General features: G+C 37.5%; 1 protein-coding gene across 6 annotated transcripts in view; it reads right to left on the bottom strand.

Annotated features, from left to right (window-relative positions):
- Positions 1–21,942, bottom strand: part of BANK1 (B cell scaffold protein with ankyrin repeats 1) — a 297,716-nt gene that overhangs the window by 5,356 nt on the left and 270,418 nt on the right. For 4 of the 6 annotated variants that reach the window (XM_032333014.1, XM_032333015.1, XM_032333016.1 and 1 more), the window contains 3 exons: positions 20,734–20,799; positions 7,535–7,710; positions 3,618–3,681 (listed from right to left, as the gene is read on the bottom strand). In XM_032333014.1, the coding sequence (XP_032188905.1) occupies positions 3,618–3,681; positions 7,535–7,710; positions 20,734–20,799 (306 nt within the window). Of the gene's footprint in view, positions 1–3,617; positions 3,682–7,534; positions 7,711–18,390; positions 18,487–20,733; positions 20,800–21,942 lie in introns of those variants that run through there. The other 2 variants (XR_004283221.1, XM_032333017.1) reach the window with 2 other exon arrangements.

The raw sequence follows: 21,942 nt of genomic DNA, 5'->3' as shown, positions 1-21,942 counted from the left end.
CAATCCTAGAATATACAAATGGTAGTTTTGAAAATTGCTAAACTATACCCTTACAGAGAAATAAACCTACTAACTGGAGTACAGAATACATTTTTATGTACTGATTTTTTTTTCTTTTGTTCCTATCCTTGGAATATACTGTTTTCTAAATTTATTTCTGCCTCCCTTCAGTGTGGATATGTTATGTATTTGTAATACCTCTAGGTTCATTTTCTTCTGCTCTTATTGCCTCCTTCCCAGCCTCATCTTTGTTGACTATGTAAAATATTATGTTCAGAGGAGTGTAATTATTTTAGCTTTGTAAGTTTTGTTTTTTAATTAATTTGTTCTTTTAATCGAAGTTGTTAAATATATTGGCAAAAAGTTAATTCTGTTTCCTTAGGATCTTTTTAATATCTGTAGGTTCTGTTGTGATAGCCTCATTTTACTTTCCTGATGTGGTAACTCTTGTTTTCTCTTTTTTCCAGTTCATTTTTGTCATGGTTTTATCAATTTTAGTTATATTTTCAAATAACTAACTTTTGGTTTTGTTCTTTTTTCTATTATTCATCTCTTTCATTTTTTTTATTGATTTTTAATCTGATCTTTCTAGTTTTCCTCTTACCTCTTCTTGAACTTAGTTTGCTTTTTATTTTCCAGTTTCCTGTAGTGGAAATATAGATCACTGATCTTAAGCTTTTCCTCTTTTCTCCTACACTATTTATAGCCATAAATTTACCTTAAAGTACTATTTTAGTTGCATTCCACACATTTTGATACGCTGTATTTTCACTATCATTCAGGTTGAAGTATTTTCTTGTGATTTCTTATTTGACCCATGGGTTATTCTGAAATGTACTTAATTCCTAATGACTTTGAGACATTTCTAATTTCCTAGTTAAATTCTAATTTTTTCTGTCATGGTAAGAGAGTATAAGATTTCAAAAGGCTGAAATCTTTCAGAGAACATATTCTGAAGATTTCAATCTTTTGAAACTTTTTAAATATCCCAGCATATGTTCTATTTTGGTAAACCTTCCTTGTACACGTTAAACAAACAGGTATCCTAATTTTTCCCATGTCGTATTCTGTAAATATCAATAGATTCCCTATTTATTCACTCCTTAACACCATATTTTTTGTTAATTTAACTGTGGTTATAAGAGTTGCTTTAAAGTCTTCTGTCTGTTAAGATTAACAATGGGACCATTTTAATATTTTTTTTTTTTTTTTTTTTTTTTTTTTTTTTTTTTTTTTTTATTTGACAGAGAGAGATCACAAGTAGGCAGAGAGGCAGGTAGAGAGAGAAAGAGGAGGAAGCAGGCTCCCTGCTGAGCAGAGAGCCCGATGCGGGACTCGATCCCAGGACCCTGAGATCATGACCTGAGCCGAAGGCAGCGGCTTAACCCACTGAGCCACCCAGGCGCCCAACAATGGGACCATTTTAGATGCAATTTTTATTGATGGCTTTTTCTTTTCTATGGATTGCATTTTCCTACATCTTATATATCTTCCCTTCTTTTTTTTTTTTTTTAGTTGAATACTGGACATTATAGACAATCAACTGTATATTCTGGATTCTGTAGTATTCCTCTTTAAGTAATAAGTGTAGGTTCTCATTTTAGCAGGCAGTTTGATGACCGGCATGAACTTGTATAGGCCTAGTTTTATGCTTTTAACAGTGTTGACTTATAGCCCCCGGTGTTTTTTAAAGCCCCCAGTGGCACTGAGCCTACAAACTCTACCTTCCATGTAAACCTTGTAGGGCCTAGTTTTAGGCTTTGTTAAGGCAGGTCTAGAGGAGGTCCCCTAGAGGAAAAGTCATGGTCTTGAGTCATTACATCTCTTGGGTGTCACAGCGGGGTGCCAGGTGTTCTAACAAAGTGTTAAGGAGATCTTTTCACTCTGACAGGGCAAGAACTCGAACACCCCCAGTTTGGCCTTTCCCTGGCTCTGCTCATCTAGTGTCTTGTTTTGCTTTCAGTGTCCCAGAAGCTGTTATCTTGTGTCTGAGTGGTCTTGCCCTACATATGGACAGCTCATCTCTTGGCCATAGACTTGTGGCCTGTGCGGCTACCTCTCTACACAGCTATCACCTCTTCAGGGACCCACCACACACATTGCAAAAGCTTTGGCTGCCCTGAACTCTGATCTTTCCCTCCTCGTGTCAAAAGACTGCCTTGCTTTGCACAGCCTATAGTCAGAAAATCAGTCGCCTGGGCAATCATTAGAGTCACCTTCTATATTTTGTCACTGGAATTAAGTCTTAGGCTACTAAATGCCTACTGCCTGAAATCAACTGCTTCATATTTTTGCCCACTGTTAGTGTTCTATACAGTGGGAGGGTTTGTCTAGTTACTTTTGGTTAGAAGGGGAACTAGCCAATTCCTAATTAAGACACCAATGATTAAAAGCATTGACTTTGGATTAAAAAAGAAATAAGCTGAAGTTTCTAATCTGTATGTCTTTGGGCTTCTTAGTTTCTTATCATTTCAGTTTCCTTATTTATGAATTGAGACTAATGTCTAACTCAAAGGATTACTATATGAAACTAAAAAGATAACATTAAGTGTAGAGTAAATAGTCAAACATTAGCTGTTACTACCTAATGTTCCTTAGTAAAGGTATTTATATATTTTATAATTTGATATATTGTTAAAATTTTAATATTTTGCCACATTAGGATGGAGATCTGTAGAACTCAGTTATGTGTAAATCAGCCCTGCATTTGTGAACTTAATTATTTTAGAAAGTATATTTCTGTTTTTAGAAAACATTTCTAAGAGCACTTACAGAATTTTCCTTGGAAAAGCAGATACCAATTTAATAAACTCTTTCAGGGTAGATTTCAACATGAAGCAGTAGTTAAAATTTATGCAATCTTATTGAACATGGAAGAGATGGAAATTTTAGGGTTTGCTAGTGATTGTCAGTTTTTAATTATCTGTGCAGGAGTGAGGACTTGGGGAAAGAGTGGTCCAATTGTGACAACATAATTTATTTTCAATTTTGGAATGTGCTGTTTATCTTTGGAGAAGGTTTACCATCTTAATAATGTTTGGTTTGTATTAACATTAAAATGAGTGGTGTCCGTCCACCCACCCCCCCACTTGAGAGCAACCCGTTCATTATTAGCAAGGGGGATCTGCATTGCCAAAAAGCATGCTGGCTATAGGGGAAAGCAACCTGAGATTTACAATGTAAAATGATCCACCTGTGGACAATTGTGAGAACTGACTATATTAGAAATATTCAACCTTATTAAAAAAGTATGACTCCTTAATAATTCAGTACTCTGTGTAATGGCTCCTACATATAAAAAACTAGAGGGGAATTACCTTATTTGCAAATTTCATAGAAATCGAAGGAAATAAACTAGCATTTATTGAAGGTCCATTATGGGTCAAAGAAGGTGAAAAATATTTTAGATGTTAACTTACACAATCACTTCCAGACATATCTATAATTACTCCTATTTTGCAGACAAAGAACCTGAGTACTAGAGATTAGATGCTGTCCAATCATGCAGTGGGGAAGTGAGGGAGCACAGATTTGAATTCAAACCTGTTTGACTCCATAGTCCTTGCATTTTCTCCTTCATCAGAATGATAAAGGAATAACAGACAAATCTTACTTACCAGACACATTTTCTTCTTCTGGCCTTTTCCCAATAATGCAATCTCGCAGTTGGCGTAGTTTTTCCTTAATGAGGAAATGACCAGAAAATACAAGTGAAGGTTTATAAATTTGTCATAGATCAAGATGAGAACATCAACTATTGTCACTAGGACCACCAGGACTATGTAGCACTAATCTGGTATTTACAGTGTCCCAACCAACCATCCCTGATATTTTAAATGTGTTAACTTAATTCTTGCAAACTCATGAAGTATATAAGTCATCATCTCATTTTACATATATAGAAACTGAGATTCAGAAAGGTTACATAATTTTCCCAAAACACACAGTTTTAAGTGATAAGAGTCAGCTTGGGGACTCAGAGCCCAATTCTTGTGGTTGCTATTTTCCCAATCTAACACCTGAGGGCGCTATCTTGGCTATCTGGTGTCCAAAAGCAAAAGTGTGGCACAGTGGTGATATGATACGGCCTGAGCCCATTTCCAGCATCTGTGAGCACAATCTTTCTTATGAATTCCTTCTAAGAACCAGAGACTTGGAAGTAAATTATACATAACTGGATTCCCCTTCTGAGCTCATTTGTGATCTTTCTTTGCCTTCCAAAACATTCTACATTGAACATCTATTATCATTTTAACCAAAATGTAAAGCAGGCTACCCCTGGAACTGAGAAACCATGTTTCCTAAAAGGATAGTTGTTATCATTGCCGTAAACATCCTCTTCTGTGAGTGGAGTGAACACTCTTCTATAGGCACTCACTGATTACCAGCAGCAGTGGGGAGTGTGAAAGGCAAGTTTTCTACCTTCTCAACCTTCTCACCTTCAAAGCCAGGGATTCTACATGGGTCTTCAGGATTCTAGAAACTCTTCTATTATAAACTCTATGTTTGTGCCATTTTCCCTCTTATTTTCTTAGGATAATACCTCTATAATAACATAACATCACAGGCACCCTTGATAGATTTGTCCTCAGGATTGAAATGAATATTTTGCAAACTACAAGGGTAATACTGAAAAGTGTACAGGAATGAGTGTGTACATATGTTGGGAAAATAGGGACAACACTCCTTTTTCTGCTATTCTGGGTGTTGTCCAAGCCCTTCTATGAAGAACTAAGAAAACACAGTGAAAAAATGCTCCTTGACGTTGGCCTTCATCATAGTTTTTTAAATATGACACCTCAAAGCACAAGTAACAAAAGCAAAAATAAACAAGTAGGAGTACACCAACCTAAAAGGCTTCTGGACAGCAGAAAAAAATAAAAAAAAAAAAATGAAAAGGCAACCTACAGAATGGGAGAAAATATTTTCAAATCATCTCTCTGGTAAGGGGTTAATATCCAAAATATATTAAGAATTCAAACAATGCAACAGCAAAATCCAAATAATCTAGTTAAAAAGTGGTCAGAGAAATAAATGGGCAGAGGAAGTAAAAAGACGTTTTCCTGAAAAAAGACATGAATCAACACGTATGTGAAAAGGTGCTCAATATCATCAATCAATAGGGAAATGCAAATCAAAGCCACACTGAGGTATTATCACCTCACACCTGTTAGAATGGTTATCATCCAGAAGAGGTAACAAGTGTGAGCAGGATGTGGAGAAAAGGGAATCCTTGTGCACTATTGGTGGGAATGTAAATTAGTGTAGCCACAATTGGTTTCTTAAAAAATTAAAAATAGAACTACCATCTGATCCAGTAATCCCATTCCTGGGTATGTATCTGAAAACAGGATATTGAAGAGAGAGCTGCACCCTCATGTTCACTGCAGGATTATTCATAATAGCCAAGATACGGAAACAACCTAAGGGCCTGTCAGTGGATGAATGGATTAAGGAAGAAGAAAATCCTGCAATTTGCAAGAACATGAATGGACCTTGAAGGCACTATGCTGAGTGAAAAAAGTCAGAGAGAAAGACGAACATGGCATGATAATTGCTTAAATGTGGAATCTAAAAACACTGGACTCAGCGAGTAGGGTGGTGGTTACCAGGGACAGGGGAGTGGAGGGAAAGAGGAGAAGTTGGTCAAAGGGTACTAACGTCCAGTTATAAGATAAATAAGTTCTCGTGATCCAGTACACAGCATGGAGATTACAGTAAACAATATAGAATTAAATACTGGAAAGTTGCTAAGAGAGTAGCTATTAAATGTTGTCACCTCAGAACAGAAGTGATCATTTTGTGACATGATGCAGATGTTAGCTAACGCGATGGTGGTAATCATATGTAAGTGTGTAAAATCAACATGGTAGTACACCTTAAATTTACCCAGTGTTATAGGCAATTATATCTCACTAACGCTGGAAACATAAAAAAGGAAAAGGACTGATCGTCAAACAGTATTCAGTAAGAGTCACTGAACTTTTAGCTCTAATGGAAAGCAGGCTTAGTGCTTGTTCTTGTATTTATTTATAGGATAAATTTTGTTTTGTTTTGTCTTGCATAACACTAACCGTATTCATTATCTCATTTTCACTATATATTGGACAGTCAGGTCAGTCTTAAAGTAGTTACAGGCCACCTTAAATTCTTGCTAAGGCAATATTAAATATAAATACACAAACAAAATAAAACCAACCGAGACTTTAATAAAACAAGGGAAATAATTTCTCAGAAGGTGTTTTGGTTGGATCATTCTTAATTGTCAACTTTATTATGGACCAAGGAGAATGAGGGACAATTGACTTATTTCAACAAAACTTGCTGGCAGTGCTAGGAGAGTGGTTGTGTAGGTCTACACCTGGACACAGTTTACCCATTTCAGGATGAGAGGGACTTTGACGGTGATGGCATGGGCACAGATCGAGAAGCCCTCTTGTCATTCTGATCATGAACAACAATCAGTCACAAAACTGTACAATCAGTATTTCTTTACATTTGTTTGGAAGAACAACTGCCCTAGCTTGGCCCTGCATAACCCGGCTCAGGTCCAGCCACCACCCACTACCAGAGCTACCCTTCAAGACAGGTGACTTCTGAGAAGGAATGATCTCAAAGGTTCTGGGAAAGTCTCCTTCCCTCAACACCTTCCGCCTCTGTGCCCATTTGTTTGAAATGTCATCACTGGGACTCATTCTTCTGTTGTTTAAAAATGTTTTCCTAAGCATTGTTTTTCAATAAAAATGATCTCTTGGGAAAGGGAATATATTAAGCTATTAATGATTATTTGTACTTTGGCCTAAACCAGCTAATTAAATGTGTTCAATCAGTTTTCGGAGAACTGGTTTCTATGGCACTGGGGCTTTCTGTGATGAGAAGAAAAAACTGTTGGACTATTTTGGGAGTAGGAAGGCCTGCGGGGTAAAACAGAATACGGTCTTCATACCCCTCATTGAGGAATGTCATAGGGTATACAGGGTATATATTGCTTCCAGGCTCATCTCAGAGCCATCTACTCTAAGACCCTCTCAGGATGTATGTTATATTAATAGAAGACAAGCTTATCTGAAGTTAATATGCTTGGCAGCATTTCTTTGTAAATCTTGACTGACATATATAGGGTTTTTCCCCCCAAAGGTTAAGGGGAAGGAAGGGAAAACTTACTATATTTCACTGAGGACTATTGCCTGATAAGATTTAAATTATTTTCTTGTCCCCTTTAAGCCTGGTCAATATAGTGCACTCTTCAGAATGCTGAGCACATTGTTAGTGTAAGATGTTTCACCTTAATTTCAGCAATGAGATTCACAAAACATTCACTAACTGGGTCCTGGCACTGAGTTCACCAATGCTTTGCACACATGAAACGTTTAATTGGTAGTTCGAAAACACTTTTTTTTTTTTTTTTTTTGTGGCTAGTTAAAAATCAAAAGAACTGTTACCTGTGTTTCTTGTAAAGACATTTACAGAGAGGCTCTGCAAGTGAGGGAATGTTCCAGAAGGGGTCAGTATTACCTGCTGGGGTCAGTATTACCTGCTGAATCATTTCCAGCTCTGTCTTCCCCAACTGCCAATGTTTAAATTTCTCTAACGCTTCATCCACAGATAGTTTCCCATTTTTGACCTTCTCCTGCAAGAGGATGAGTTCTTCCTGCCCAGCAGCAAGGCAGTCCACATTGGAAAAGGCTTGACTCTCCATCCGAGCTCTGTCTACAATATGAGGGAAGATGTCTTAACAAGAACATGAAATATGACAATTGGGGAAAAAAACACTGAAAACAAATCAGTTGAGTTTCTTGTTCCTGTCAGTCTATAAGCGGTAACAGAATAAATAAGTGCAAATTTTTAAAGGAGTTTCTTTCTAAGGATTGTTGTGCCTGGTACCTAGTGTTATGGGTAAAAAGAATGTGTGCCATCACGGGGGGAAGAAAAAGGGACAGAGAAAGAACAGCAGGAAATTTCTGCATTGTACCAGTTGTAGGCATTGCCAATTTCATGTTCTTTTTCAGAGCATTATTTTTAAACATGCACACTAAATACTTAGCATAATGACTGTCCCATAGTAAAAGTTAAATAACATTAACATTATTATCAGTGATAAATATTTGTGGAAGAAACATATTTCTGTAGATTTGGGAAAGGAGATCTCAACCAACGTCCAAGTGTCGTGAGAGATTTTTAAGAGCATTGACAACTTTACTCCGGAAAGATTTTAAATATGCAATTGCTGCTCGTTTTGTAATGCCCTGCTCTCTTCCCAAAAGAGTTTATTTTGTTTAGCACAATAAGAACATTGGATGGTCCAGCTGCCCATGTGCTGCTGCTAATGCCGCACCATAGACCAGCCCGAGGTACAGTAGTAGACAACCACAGACCATGGGTGAGTTCAGTGCTTTATTTGTCCCTCATAGTGTTTAAAGACAGAAAAAAGGCTGCATGCCTGTAAGGATGCTCTGTGCAATCCCTGTCACTCCTTATGGTCATTGGATGGCATCACACCTGTCACCTGCCTGGCTGCAGAACTCATCTGAGTTTGTTCTTTCTTTCACAAGTTCAACCTGTGTATCATATTACCTGGGTAGTTCCTCCGTGGTGTACGTCTCATGTGGTATCAAACCTAAATATGTCCATAGAGCCTAATCCTGTACTGCTGTGTACTGGTTTGCTGTCCCTGAGTCATTGCTCCCTACTGGGAGCCCATCTTCAAGAAAGAAATAGAGCTACCAGACTGTCACTGGGCCAGGCAGACAAGGACTTAGGAAATGGAAGGCATTCAAGGTTTTTTTTAAAAGATCTATTTATTTATTTTAGAGGAAGAGAGGGCATGTGTGTGAATAGGGGGAGGGGCAGAGGGACAGGGAGAGAATCTCAAGCTGACTCAATACCGAGCGGGGAGCCCAACATAGGGCTTGAGCCCACAACTCCGAGATCATGACCTGAGCTGACCTCAGGAGCCTGATGCTTAACTGACTGAGCCACCCAGGGACCCCACAAATTTCATAGTGGTAAGGATTCATCAATAGTGTTTGGATTGGTTCATCTGGAAAAGAGACATTTCAAGTACTTCATAGCAGGTTTTAAGTATTTCAAGGGGACTTGACCCTTGGGGCTGTCTTGGAATGACCTTTAAGGCTTTCTTGGTTTTGAGAAGGATTCTAGCAAAGAATCTTGGAACAGGGACACAGAGAGGGTTCCTTTCTGAAAAGATTCACATACACATAAAATTGTTCCATGACCAATCATTCTGATCCCTATGGGGGGGTTCTTGGCTGGTCTTGTCTTTTCTCTTCAGAAGTCCTATTCCCCCAGAACTAACAAGATGTCAACAGATTCTACACTCAAAATCATTTTCTTCAGGGATGACGGAGCATGAAATCCCAAGAGAACTGAAGAAGCACAAGTCAGCCAGAGGGCTCACTGGTTCAGCTGCCAAAAGCACAGATAACAATTGAGATCTTGCTTCTTAAACCGTTTGTTTTTTATAGGCCTCCACATTCCACTCCAATTTGGGAGATGCGTTTTGCGAAAGAATTCTATGAGCCATTCCTGCCGGAGCATGGAAGCTGAGTGCCATCATTTAATAGCTAAGACACTTAACTAGCACCTCACTTGTGTCATCCCTTTGACTAAATATGAATGCGCTTTTATCTCGAGTAACCTCTGCGGCTGGATTTTCTGCATTTGTCAAAGGTCTCTCACAGAAAGGCTTCCTGGAAAACCCTACCAGCTTGTTTGGCTCTACATGCAGGTTAAGCTGAATTCAAAAAAATACTGAATCATGTTAACAATACTCATTTCAATTACCCTTTCATCTTTCAAATTCTCCTGCTAAAATATAAGCCAGTTGACTTTTTAGGGGGGTGGAGTTCAATCTTGCCTGGTTGTGCAGAGAGAACAAAAGAACAAAAGTTAGGAACAGCAGGAGTTCTAAATAGAGCAAGTTCTGGAAGTGAGCTGTTTACAATTAGACTAAGTTTACATACTTCTGCTTTTACTCACCCATTCCCCCCACTAAAAAGACTAAAGCAAATTGTCTTGATAAATTATTATTAGCTATGACAAGTTGCAAAACAAAATGATTTAGGCACTTTATCATCTTTTCTCCTGAGGGTAGACTAGTCAAACCAAAATGTGCAACCTGTAATTTTTGGTAGGGTGTGCAAAATTACTTTAATGCGCTTAGATTACTGTTGTACGGGGGATGGAAAGTTTTTTTCTTTCCTTCCCAAATTTATATTAATTATTAGTTTATTTTCAGGAAATTTGGAATGAATTTAACATAATTATTGTTGAAAAGCCTTTGTCAGATTGCTAACTGTACATATTGCAGAATCTTGGTCTCTCAGTATAAAAGCTTCAAGATAAACTGTAGTTTCTAGAGTTTTCGTTCCTTTTGGATCAGTATCTCTTTACATTTCTATTTGATCAGATATAAACAACAAGTAACACCGTTGTGGTGAGTGTATGAATCTTTCGGTAAGAAAGTGAACTGAGTTTTTCATTAAAATTATTTCTATCATTGACTGGCTAGAATAACATTTTTTACGAAAATTTGAAAGGAAATGACTTAATTGCCCAAAACCCAAAAATTTAAAGTGTGAAATATTTACATAATAAATATTAAGTAGTCATTAAAATAATAATAAAAAGACCACATGAAAAAAAAAAGACCATGTGACAACACAGAAAGTACTTATTATATAATGATAGAGAGGCAGAATTCAAATTTGTATCTAGAGTAAAATTTTAATGATATAAATGTTGTTCATAAAATAAAGCATGGAGGGAAATTATCTTAAGATGATAGAAGTTGTTCTATTGTGATAGTATCAGAGATTATGTTTTTCTAATTTCCAGTTTTCTGTGATAATACTGTATTTTTTTTAAAAAAATTTAAGATTTTATTTATTTATCTGAGAGAGACAGAGAGGGGGAGATGAGCTGGGGGAAGGGGAGAGGGAGAGGGAGAAGCAGACTCCCCACTGAACAACTGAGCAGGGAGCCTGATGCAGGGCTCAATCCTAGAATGCTGGGATCATGACCTGACTTGAAGGCAGACACTTAACTGGACTGAGCCACCCAGGTGCACCTGTATTGTTCTTACACTAAGAAACTTTCTCTCACTTTGCTAATAGGCTTCCCCATGAAATACATACCATTCCAAGCCATGCCATATACACTATACCAATGCCATATCATACTGTACCATCTTACCACATTATTTTGTAACTGGAAAGAACTCGTCAGTAATAGAATTTAAAAACCCAATAACCAAGATTTATATCTGAAGCTAATTTTTTGGTTCCCTAGCTAAGGAACTAGCAGGTATGTTAACTCTGGGGCACATGAGTGAATTATGAGATACCTGGAGTGTTGAATTATTTGTAAGTTCCAAACAAAGTATCCCCATCTCAAACTTAGGGCTGCAATGTTGCCCGACTTCCCCCCTTGACTAATCTTGAGTCAGGCTCCTCTGAGTCTTCTTCCCAACTATGCCTCACCTTTTGTACTTCCACACCCATCTTTGTATTGCTAATTTTCCTCAGAATCCTGCTAAGTTTGTGCAGTCAGAGTCCCCCACCTTCCATATCCAATTACCTTCAATATTTGCTTGGGTTTCTTTCTGTACCTTCCATCACCCCCAAGGTGATATCTGATCACCTGGCTCTGCCTTCAGCAAGAATCCTGTTGGGCCAGCTTACCCAGAATCCCTCTTACCCCTCTTAATAATTTTCCATATGCTAAAAATACTAGTTTCTGGGCACCTGGGTGGCTCAGTGGGTTAAGCCTCTGCCTTTGGCTCAGGTCATGATCTCAGGGTCCTGGGACAGAGTCCCACACCAGGCTCCCTCTGGTCCCCACCCACTGCTTTCCTTTCTGCCTACTTGTGATCTCTCTCTCTTTATTAAATAAAAACAAACAAACAAACGAGTTTCTAAATTTTGTCATAAAGACTATACACAGGGGCGCCTGGGTGGCTCAGTCGGTTAAAGCCTCTGCCTTTGGCTCAGGTCATGGTCTGAGGGTCCTGGGATCAAGCCCCGAATCAGGCTCTCTGCTCAGTGGGGAGCGTGCTTCCCTCTCTCTCTCTGCCTGCCTCTCTGCCTACTTGTGGTCTCTGTCTGTCAAATAAATAAATAAAATCTTAAAAAAAAAAAAAAACTATACATATATGTGTACACACACACACATATTAAGTGATTTGGAAGGTACATATTTTATTTTAAAATAAGTTTCAGAGATACTGTTTATCTTATATATATATTTCGATTGCTAAGTCATGAATGGAAGAGAATGATTTTAGTTTTGCATTTTCTTCTAGTACCTAGACAACTTTACCTTATTTGAGCATCAAACTCAGATTATTGCAGTGAAATTATAATTTGCTGAATTGCCTATTTTTTATCACCAATATTTTACATTCACATTTTATAAATAAATTTACAATAAATTGCTTAAATGCAATTCCATGTTTTATTGAATTCATTATTCACCACCAATTCTTTAATACCAGAAGTTCTCTTTGAACTTTTTATATTGCTTACTCTCTCATTTTACTTAGAATACATTTTGGGCAATACTTTCATGATGACCACAGAAATTCCATCTTTTCTAAAACCTTAGATATCCAAAAACTCTGTTTTCTTCTTAACATGAATGAAACACCAGACTAAATATAATCTTCTTAAGTTGCAATCTTTTCCTAATACACCATTTAGTCCATTAGCTCAAATTTCTGTTACACAGATTCTCTAATTCTTAAAACTGATTCTGATTTTTTTTAATAGAAAAATCTAACTTAAAATATCTTCTCAGTACTTTAGGTTTATATCTTCATCTTCATAATTAAAGATTTGCTAGGGTGTTTTAAAGGTGGATATATTTCCTTATTGTTTTCTGGGCCACAGTGAGCCCATATAGTCCTTCACTTCCTTGTTCTTCAATGCTTCGTTTAGCTATGTCATCGACTGTGTTTTGTATTCTATTAAAAAAAAAAGGAAAGAAAGGAAGAAAGAAAGAACCCCACCAAACCTATTATACATTGTATCTCTCTTCTTCATATCACCTGATTGTTTTTAGTCTTTCCAGGTATTGAGAACAAACCCTTCTCCAATTATGTTCTCAACTCCAATAACTTATTTTTATCTACCATCAGTCCTTTTCATTGTGACCAAAGTAGTTTTAATTTGCTACTGAAATTTTAACTTCAAGCTTATTTTATTTTTACCATACTCCCTCTTGTCACTAGATCCCTTTTCATGTCATACGTTTCATATCATCCTACCCTCACACCTAAAATGTCTTTCATGCTTTCATTGCTTTCATTGTAGCTTGACGTTGACTCCACACTTATTTATTTATTTATTTTCAGTGTAACAGTATTCATTGTTTTTGCACCACACCCAGTGCTCCATGCAATCCGTGCCTTCTCTAATACCCACCACCTGGTTCCCCCGACCTCCCAACCCCCGCCCCTTCAAATCCCTCAGATTGTTTCTCAGAGTCCATAGTCTCTCATGGCTCACCTCCCCTTCCAATTTCCCTCAACTCCCTTCTCCTCTCTAACTCCCCTTGTCCTCCATGCTATTTGTTATGCTCCACAAATAAGTGAAACCATATGATAATTGACTCTCTCTGCTTGACTTATTTCACTCAGCCTAATCTCTTCCAGTCCCGTCCATGTTGCTACAAAAGTTGGGTATTCATCCTTTCTGATGGAGGCATAATACTCCATAGTGTATATGGACCACATCTTCCTTATCCATTCATCCGTTGAAGGGCATCTTGGTTCTTTCCATAGTTTGGCGACTGTGGCCATTGTTGCTATAAACATTGGGATACAGATGACCCTTCTTTTCCCTACATCTGCATCTTCGGGGTAAATACCCAGTAGTGTAATGCAGGATCATAGGGAAGCTCTATTTTTAATTTCTTAAGGAATCTCCACACTGTTCTCCAAAGTGGCTGTACCAACTTGCATTCCCACCAACAGCATTAAGAGGGCTCCCCTTTCTCCACATCCTCTCCAACACACGTTGTTTCATGTCTTGTTAATTTTAGCCATTCTAACTGGTGTAAGGTGGTATCTCAATGTGGTTTTAATTTGAATCTCCCTGATGGCTAGTGATGATGAACATTTTTTCATGTGTCTGATAGCCATTTGTATGTCTTCATTGGAGAAGTGTCTGTTCATATCTTCTGCCCATTTTTTTATGATTATCTGTTTTGTGTGTGTTGAATTTTAGGAGTTCTTTATAGATTCTGGATATCAACCTTTTGTCTGTACTGTCATTTGCAAATATCTTCTCCCATTCCGTGGCTTGCCTCTTTGTTTTGTTGACTGATTCCTTTGCTGTGCAGAAGCTTTTGATTTTGATGAAGTCCCAAAAGTTCATTTTCACTTTTGTTTCCTTTGCTTTTGGAGACATATCTTGAAAGAAGTTGCTGTGGCTGATATCGAAGAGATTACTGCCTATGTTCTCCTCTAAAATTCTGATGGATTCCTGTCTTACGTTGAGGTCTTTTATCCATTTTGAGTTTATCTTTGTGTACGGTGTAAGAGAATGGTCGAGTTTCATTCTTCTACATATAGCTGCCCAGTTTTCCCAGCACCATTTATTGAAGAGACTGTCTTTTTTCCACTGTATATTTTTTCCTGTTTTGTCGAAGATTAATTGACCATAGAGTTGAGGGCCCATATCTGGGCTCTCTACTCTGTTCCACTGGTCTATGTGTCTGTTTTTATGCCAGTACCATGCTGTCTTGGTGATCACAGCTTTGTAGTAAAGCTTGAAATCAGGTAACATAATGCCCCCAGTTTTATTTTTGTTTTTCAACATTTCCTTAGCGATTCTACTCCAGACCTTCTACTGCTGTTTCTTCCTTATTTTTTTTAAAAGCTTTTATTTATTTATTTGACAGAGATAGACACAGTGAGAGAGAGAACACAAGAAGGGGGAGTGGGAAAAGGAGAATCAGGCTTTCCACAGAGCAGGGAGCCCAATGCCAGGCTCAGTCCCAGGACCCTGGGACCACGACTTGAACCGAAGGCAGACGCTTAATGACTGAGCCACCCAGGTGCTTCTCTTCCCTATGTTTTTAATTTGTTTGTAAGATCACAGTTTTCTGAAATTTTCTTTTTTATCTTTTGTATATTGATAGGTGTCAGATACTGAAACCAAAAGTTGAATAGTTCAGGTTAAATTTAATAAATGAAAATTCAAAATAATCCATATTTCTTTACTGCCTTAAAACATTTTTTAAACAGGTAAAGTATTTTCAAAAGCCTAAGATTTAAAAAATTACAAACTGTTAGCTGAAATGTTCTTACTGTATATGTGTATGTATTTTCTATTATCTACATTTTGATCGCTTGGTGTTTGACATTCTTACTCATCAAACAAATCATTTACAGAAGTATAATTATCTTGAGTCTTCATGATTAAATTCTCCATCCTTTTCTCTGGATTTTTTTTTGAAGTTCTCATATTATTTATTTGTATTCTTCCTTAATCCCTCTTAAAAGAGAACATATCTACAGAATCATGTTCACCAAGAGATTTAGAGTCTACTTATCCTTTGCTTCCATTTCTTGTGTCCAGTCAAATTTTGTTCTCTGCTCTAGTTGTAATTCATAACTGAGGATCCCAGGATTCGCAGGTTTGGTTGGCACAGCCTCATCACATACAGGTGAAACGCGATTCCTTGGTGCTATGTACTGATTGTAAACAACTAACTTTCTGCATCAGTTACTAAAAGAATTCTTCTTGAACATGCCATCCCTCCATCACAGAGCTTTATCTGAGGGCCTCAGGATGCAAAGTGTAATATTAAATTCTTCAACCTGACTTTCTACTGTGGGCTTTTGACACATCACCATTTTGGACAAGAACTCAGTTATTACTCAAGTTTTCCCAGGTGTGACTTTAACAAAAAAACTTTTGTGAAAATGGAAATGTAAGTTACATCGAAACAGAGAACTAAAGCCATTGTTCTTTTATGGAGTACAAATGACCATATTTTGATAATCCCCCTCTTTTCTTTTTAATATATCCACTGTCAGCAAAAAAAGCCTGATTAAAATACCGCAGAGGCCAGCATTTTCTTTTCTTCCACGTAAGGGCATCTATATCTACATTTCCCCAGGCCTCCAACTTACAGAAAATTTCATTATTTAACATTTATCAGACTGCTGCAGCATTGGGCACTTGGAGAACACAAACAAGATATGTTCCCTGACTATATCTTTCCCATGAGCATTCTGACCCTCTGAAAAGACCAGCCAACAATGACTTTTCAGTCTGTACTGAAGAATCAGTGGGCAGAGACTATACCTGGGGCCAGACAGATAGTCACTGAGTAGAAAATATTTAATGCCTGCATATTAAACTCATGTGAATAGTTTCCATTATCAAAAATAAATGTTTTCCCTCATGTTTTTATTGACCCGATTCCCTTGATATATCTTTTATTTTTCCACTTTTTATAGAATTAGGAGTGGAAAGCATGATAATATGGAAAGCATGACAATAAGTAATAACAGCAGAAGTTATTTGTAGCAAGTGATATAATAATATAATAGGGACTGGTTGTAGATTTGAATTTATTTGAATTTTTACATAAAACATGGAGTTAAGCATGGTTTAAACAGTTAGCGGCCAAATTTGACCATAATATGGCCTTCAAAAAAGTTTCCTTTGGGGAGCGCCTGGGTGGCTCAGTGGGATAAGCTTCTGCCTTGGGCTCAGGTCATGATCTCAGGGTCCTGGGATCGGGCCCCACATTGGGCTCTCTGCTCAGCAGGGAGCAGGGAGCCTGCTCCCCCCTCTCTCTCTCTTTGCCTACTTCCCCCCTCTCTCTCTGCTCAGCAGGGAGCAGGGAACCTGCTTCCCCCTCTCTCTCTCTGCCTACTTGTGATCTCTGTCAAGTAAATAAATAAAATCTTTTAAAAAAAAGTTTCTTTTGGGTATTTTTTTTTTTTGCAGTTGTTTTTGAGATTATTGTTCAATATTATTCTCACATGTTCCATTTTAAGCCATATCTAAGGTAGGATTTAGGCAACCTAATTTTAGAAGCTCCACAAATAATTCTATGCTCATCTAAGGTTGAGTGTCTCAGATATAGGCAGCTGTCTATAGGATGTGCTTCCCCTACCTCCCACTAATCCTGGTCCCCAAAGAAATAGTTTGCCTACCAAGATTGACAGCAACAGCACATCCTTGATGAGATTCATTTTTTAACTGTGTGACTGAGGAGATTTGTGGATGTGGTCCACAATCATAGGGAGGCAGTTCCAAAAGCCAGGAATGTTAAACCTCATCATTTGCCATGTATCATATTTGAAGTAAGACTACATTAATAATAGGTGTATGATTCCAGTAAGGATAGAAAAGGCCCCTTGGCATAGCCCAAGAAAAAGATATAACAGAGGGGGAAAAAAGGTGTAACAGATATGGGAAATGTGAGAAATCTTGACCTGAGACTATAACATGATCTTGTAAGACAGGGAAAATTAACCAGATATTTCCATGTCTTTAAAGAAGCAACCCTCATATTCCTCCAGCCGCCTTTGACTTGATCATGTTCACCTAGTGGTCTTCTAATTCCTAATAATATTTCATAGAAACTTTATTATTTGTCAGGGGTTGAGGGAATCCAAGCATTCTAGTCACTGGGAAGGAATCTTCCTCTGGTATAGACTTAATAGATTGAAATTAGGGAATTATAAATCAGTCTTCTACCAGCATCATTAACATGACTCAGACTTCAAAACTCTGAGCAACTCCAAACCCACTGACAAAATTCAGTTCTCTGGCTTGCAGTGCTGATGAACCAAGTCTGGAGCACCCTGGATAGAGCTCAGTTTTGGGAAGGGTAGGGAGAGCTGTGCTAGTAGCAGCATATTCTGAGATACCACTCTGGCATTTTCTAATTTCAAAACAGGAAAACTGATTTTAAAACTGTATTTTGGTGGAAAATTTTATCTGGAGGACCCAAAGTCCTCACTCTATATTTTTTCAGGATGTGAAAACTGAGTTGAAGAAATCTGTTAAGTTTCCATGAAAATTGTGCCAATTAATTTTTTCTGTTCCTCAGGAAAATTCCTTGACTTAGCAATAATGTAACTTCCTGGCAATCCCTTGGCAGTCTTGAATGTAGGGCATCTGAAACACTTATAATTTCAGAGGGAAAATAGTTGGCTTTCATAATCCCTTTTCCTTCCAGCATATAGTGAAAGAATTAAGTAATTTCTTTAACCTTCCTTAGAGAACCTGTCTAGTCCCTTTAGAAAATCTTGGTTCTGACAAACATGTCATAAAAGGACTTTCTTTTCTTGTTCAAATAAAGAGATTATCATTGGTGAAGCAGGTATGGCTTTTCCTACTATACCATGAAATCCCAGGATACTTAGAGAGTAATCATTAATTCAGGAACAAGCAATTTTGATCTCCTAGTATGTCCCATGGACTGGATGGTCATAAACATCTGAAAAGGTTTAGAGAAAAATGATTGGACAGAGTAAAGAAAAAAGTAAAATTATTTAATTTTAAAATCTTCCCGATTATTCTTAATTGTCTCTTCTGTTCTCATACTAGATTCTGATTTCCCTGCAGACTGCAGTAATCAGGGAGGTTTTCCAACATTTCACAAGGTTTAATGTTCCTCTTCTCCTTGCAAATAGAACAATATTCTTTTCTGTTCCAAAGAATTACTTATATCCAGGGTTAAAGGAATCTAGGGAAACTGCTCTAAGGTGGCTAATCTAAAACATCATCAGTAAGTTGGACTTAAATATCCAGAAAGAAAAAAATTCATACAAAATTTGAGTAAAAATTTCATATCCTAGCCCTAAAAGAGTTTTAAAAATCTACTGATTATTGATAGCAATGAAACAAATTAAGTACCAAAGTATGCACAGATATTAATCCACTAAAATATTTTATAATTAGGTTCTTGTTTCCTTTCACTCTTCTCCCCTCCCTTTTCTTTTCTGGGTACAGAAGGGACTATTTTTCTGTACATACAGTAGAAGAATAATTGGTCTCTAATAGACACTAGCAGCCTTTCTTTATGTTGCTCTCTGGGGGTAACCAGAGGACAGAAGATTCCAAGGATCTCTTCATTCCTCTTGCTAGTTGTCACATTCCTTCATCTCTGGTGGCCGTCTTCACATTCTCCCCTCAATTCTAACAGAATTTAATTAAAACATGATAATTGAATAATTTATTTAAAAACGCTTCAGGGAAATTTTCTCCTAAAGAGCTCAAAGCATCTGCTCCCTTTGTTTTTTCCAAAACTCTGTGAGGTATGTGGGGGAGTCCTGATAGGAATAATCTCTACTTTGCTAATTCCTCAGGAACTGTTTCACTCTAATTGTAGAATGATCTCATATGGAGGCCTGCACTTATTTCTTGAGAGAGGTAAAGGTACAGTGGAAGGATAATAGTAACCTTAAAAAGATAAATCTTTCCCCTCAAATTATGAAATCACTAGAAATGGAAAGCTGTCAAATAGACGGTTTTTGTTTTTGTTTTTTTTGCATATAATCTGTAAGTGATATATCTATGTGCTCAGGGCCAGAAATTCAGTTTCATCATGTGCTGCATTCAAGAATTGTCAAGAATTGGAAGAATGGTCTCAGTACAACCTTGCTGCCATGGGAAATGCTACTCGAAGTGATGGATGAAGATCACTCATTTAAGGACACACCTTTGTTTGGAGGACAATCCATGATGTTCTAGGAACAGGTCCACCAAGGTTGTGTATTTAGTAGCTCAGTGGGCTGAGAAGTCAGTCCTAGCCATCTCTATGATGGGACAAAGGGACACTGGCTGTGTGTGTTTGGGGGGGCGGTGGTGAGTTTAGTGGCTACTGTGAGATAAGCTCTTGGTTTTATTTTAATGTCTCTCCAGTAGTTTACTGGTAGCAACTTAAGGCAATGCTATTTTGGACTGAAGTTATTTCCTAGGTGTGTTGAGATTATTGATGATCAGAACCAGCTCCCTCCATCTGTCACCTTTTACATTTTTTTATTTTTGAACTTTAATCAAGCTCTTATTATCAGGGGGAAAAATCATAATAAATAACTTGCTAGAGTTTCTCTTTTCAATTGGAACCGTGTTTGTCAGGGAAAATTGGAGGCAGGGGCCTCTATGTAGAATGAGAGGAAGGTTTTTCTACTGTGTGTGATGTCTCTGCAACTACAGTTTTCGGCACTTTTCTGCATAACAAGTAAGTGCTCCAAAAACTGCTGGATTAAGGGCAGAGAGCAAGAGAATAGTGAGACAAGGGTCCAATCTTTGATTGGAGTTCAATGCAGAGGACAGAAATCCCAGGCTGGTCCCCTTCTTGGGGGAATCAATCATCTGTTTCCCCTGCCCCAGCCCTCCTAACTTATACTCCAGAGGCTTCTCTCTAATGGTCTATGAAAGCTAGGTCTCCATGTAGGTTAGAGAATTTGTCTTACTTGACCTTCCTAGAGCCTTGGTAACAATATCATCAACACCACCACAAACATGTTCACATGGCTGTTTCTTGCCTTTATTAATTGAAATAATTTTCTTATATTAATCTTATCACGAAATTGTATTTGGGCAAGACACTAATTAAAGAGTAAGAGTAATCAGGCACACAATTATTTACTTCTATCCTCGGAGACTTCATCCAATATTCATAAGACTTTTTAAACTCTTACTTAGAGATTATTAAATAAGCTGAAGTTCATGTCAGTACCTTGTCTCTTAGGACCATGGAACTTGTCACCATCAGATTGTCTTCTGGCTGTCTTTTGTTGAAACACTGTAAAAAAAAATAGCATGTAATATTTATTGAAAACAAGCATAAAAAAGAACGTACTGTGGAAGACTCCAGGAAACTCAAATGCAATACTTCATTTTCCTTAGTAGCAATTCTTGAATTGTATTGCTTTTGAGTAGGAGGATTATTAAATTTACAATTTTCTCATTTGTGCAACTTATCAGTCATTTTGAAAAGCATTTTCTTTAGGCAGAAGAGTATAATGCTGATAGAACACCTCGTTAACCTATTTAAATCAAGATATGATTCCATTCTGATATCAGGTAAAGCTAAAAGGTGCACTTTGTTAAAAGTGATAAATGTTAAAATCACATGAAAAATTCCATTTGCACAGAAATTACTCATGCTGACTTTCTGGTGATAAGCAAGGATAATGACTGTTTCTTCTTAAACAGATGAAAAGACTGCTGTATTTCACAGATGTAATAATGAAAAAGACACTTTATTCTTGCATCATCTAGCTAGACCTCAGACCTATTAAAGCAGCTTATTCGAATTACTTCATTTTCTGAAAAGTGCTTTGTTCTCATTTATTATTTCTCGCACGAAATTCTGTGAGACAAGTTAGCATTACTCACCCCATTTTGCAGATGAGAGATAAAATTGATTGTTTAATATTTATTGAGCACCCACAAAGTTCTGTATAGCTTCTGGCATTTGTTAATAAGAAAGCCTATACCCTTTACAACTTGACTTTAGAAATTGAACGTCCCAGAGTTGGTTCCATTTATTTTTTATGGGCAGTCTGAATTACAGGATTTGGGAACTGCTAGAGGCCTTGAACACTGAGTCTAGCTTCATATGTTTAAAGATGAGGGAGGTGGAAGTTTTACTAACTTGTAAATGGGCTAAGTAATTTAGCAATGATCCCAGAACTGTTGTGAGTAGAGACTTGATTTAGAGCCTGTAGCCTTTAACTTAGATCTGTTGCTTGGCTCTCCACAGCACTTCTCTTCCATAACTATTTCCTTTGAAAGATAAAGGAGGAAATAGAAGGAGGGGATTCAGAAGAACCCTTGAATATTTCCAGTACGCTTGGGTTTCTTGTTCCTCTTTGCAGCTCATCAGACTTTCCTGGGACAACGGAACTGAGGCATGTGGGAGGGAGTGAGCCATCCAGCTGGA

Source organism: Mustela erminea, chromosome 2 (genome assembly GCF_009829155.1).
Source record: "Mustela erminea isolate mMusErm1 chromosome 2, mMusErm1.Pri, whole genome shotgun sequence".
NCBI lineage: Eukaryota > Metazoa > Chordata > Mammalia > Carnivora > Mustelidae > Mustela > Mustela erminea.
The sequence above is the reverse complement of the archived record's forward strand: the minus strand, read 5'-3'. Positions and strand labels throughout refer to the sequence as shown.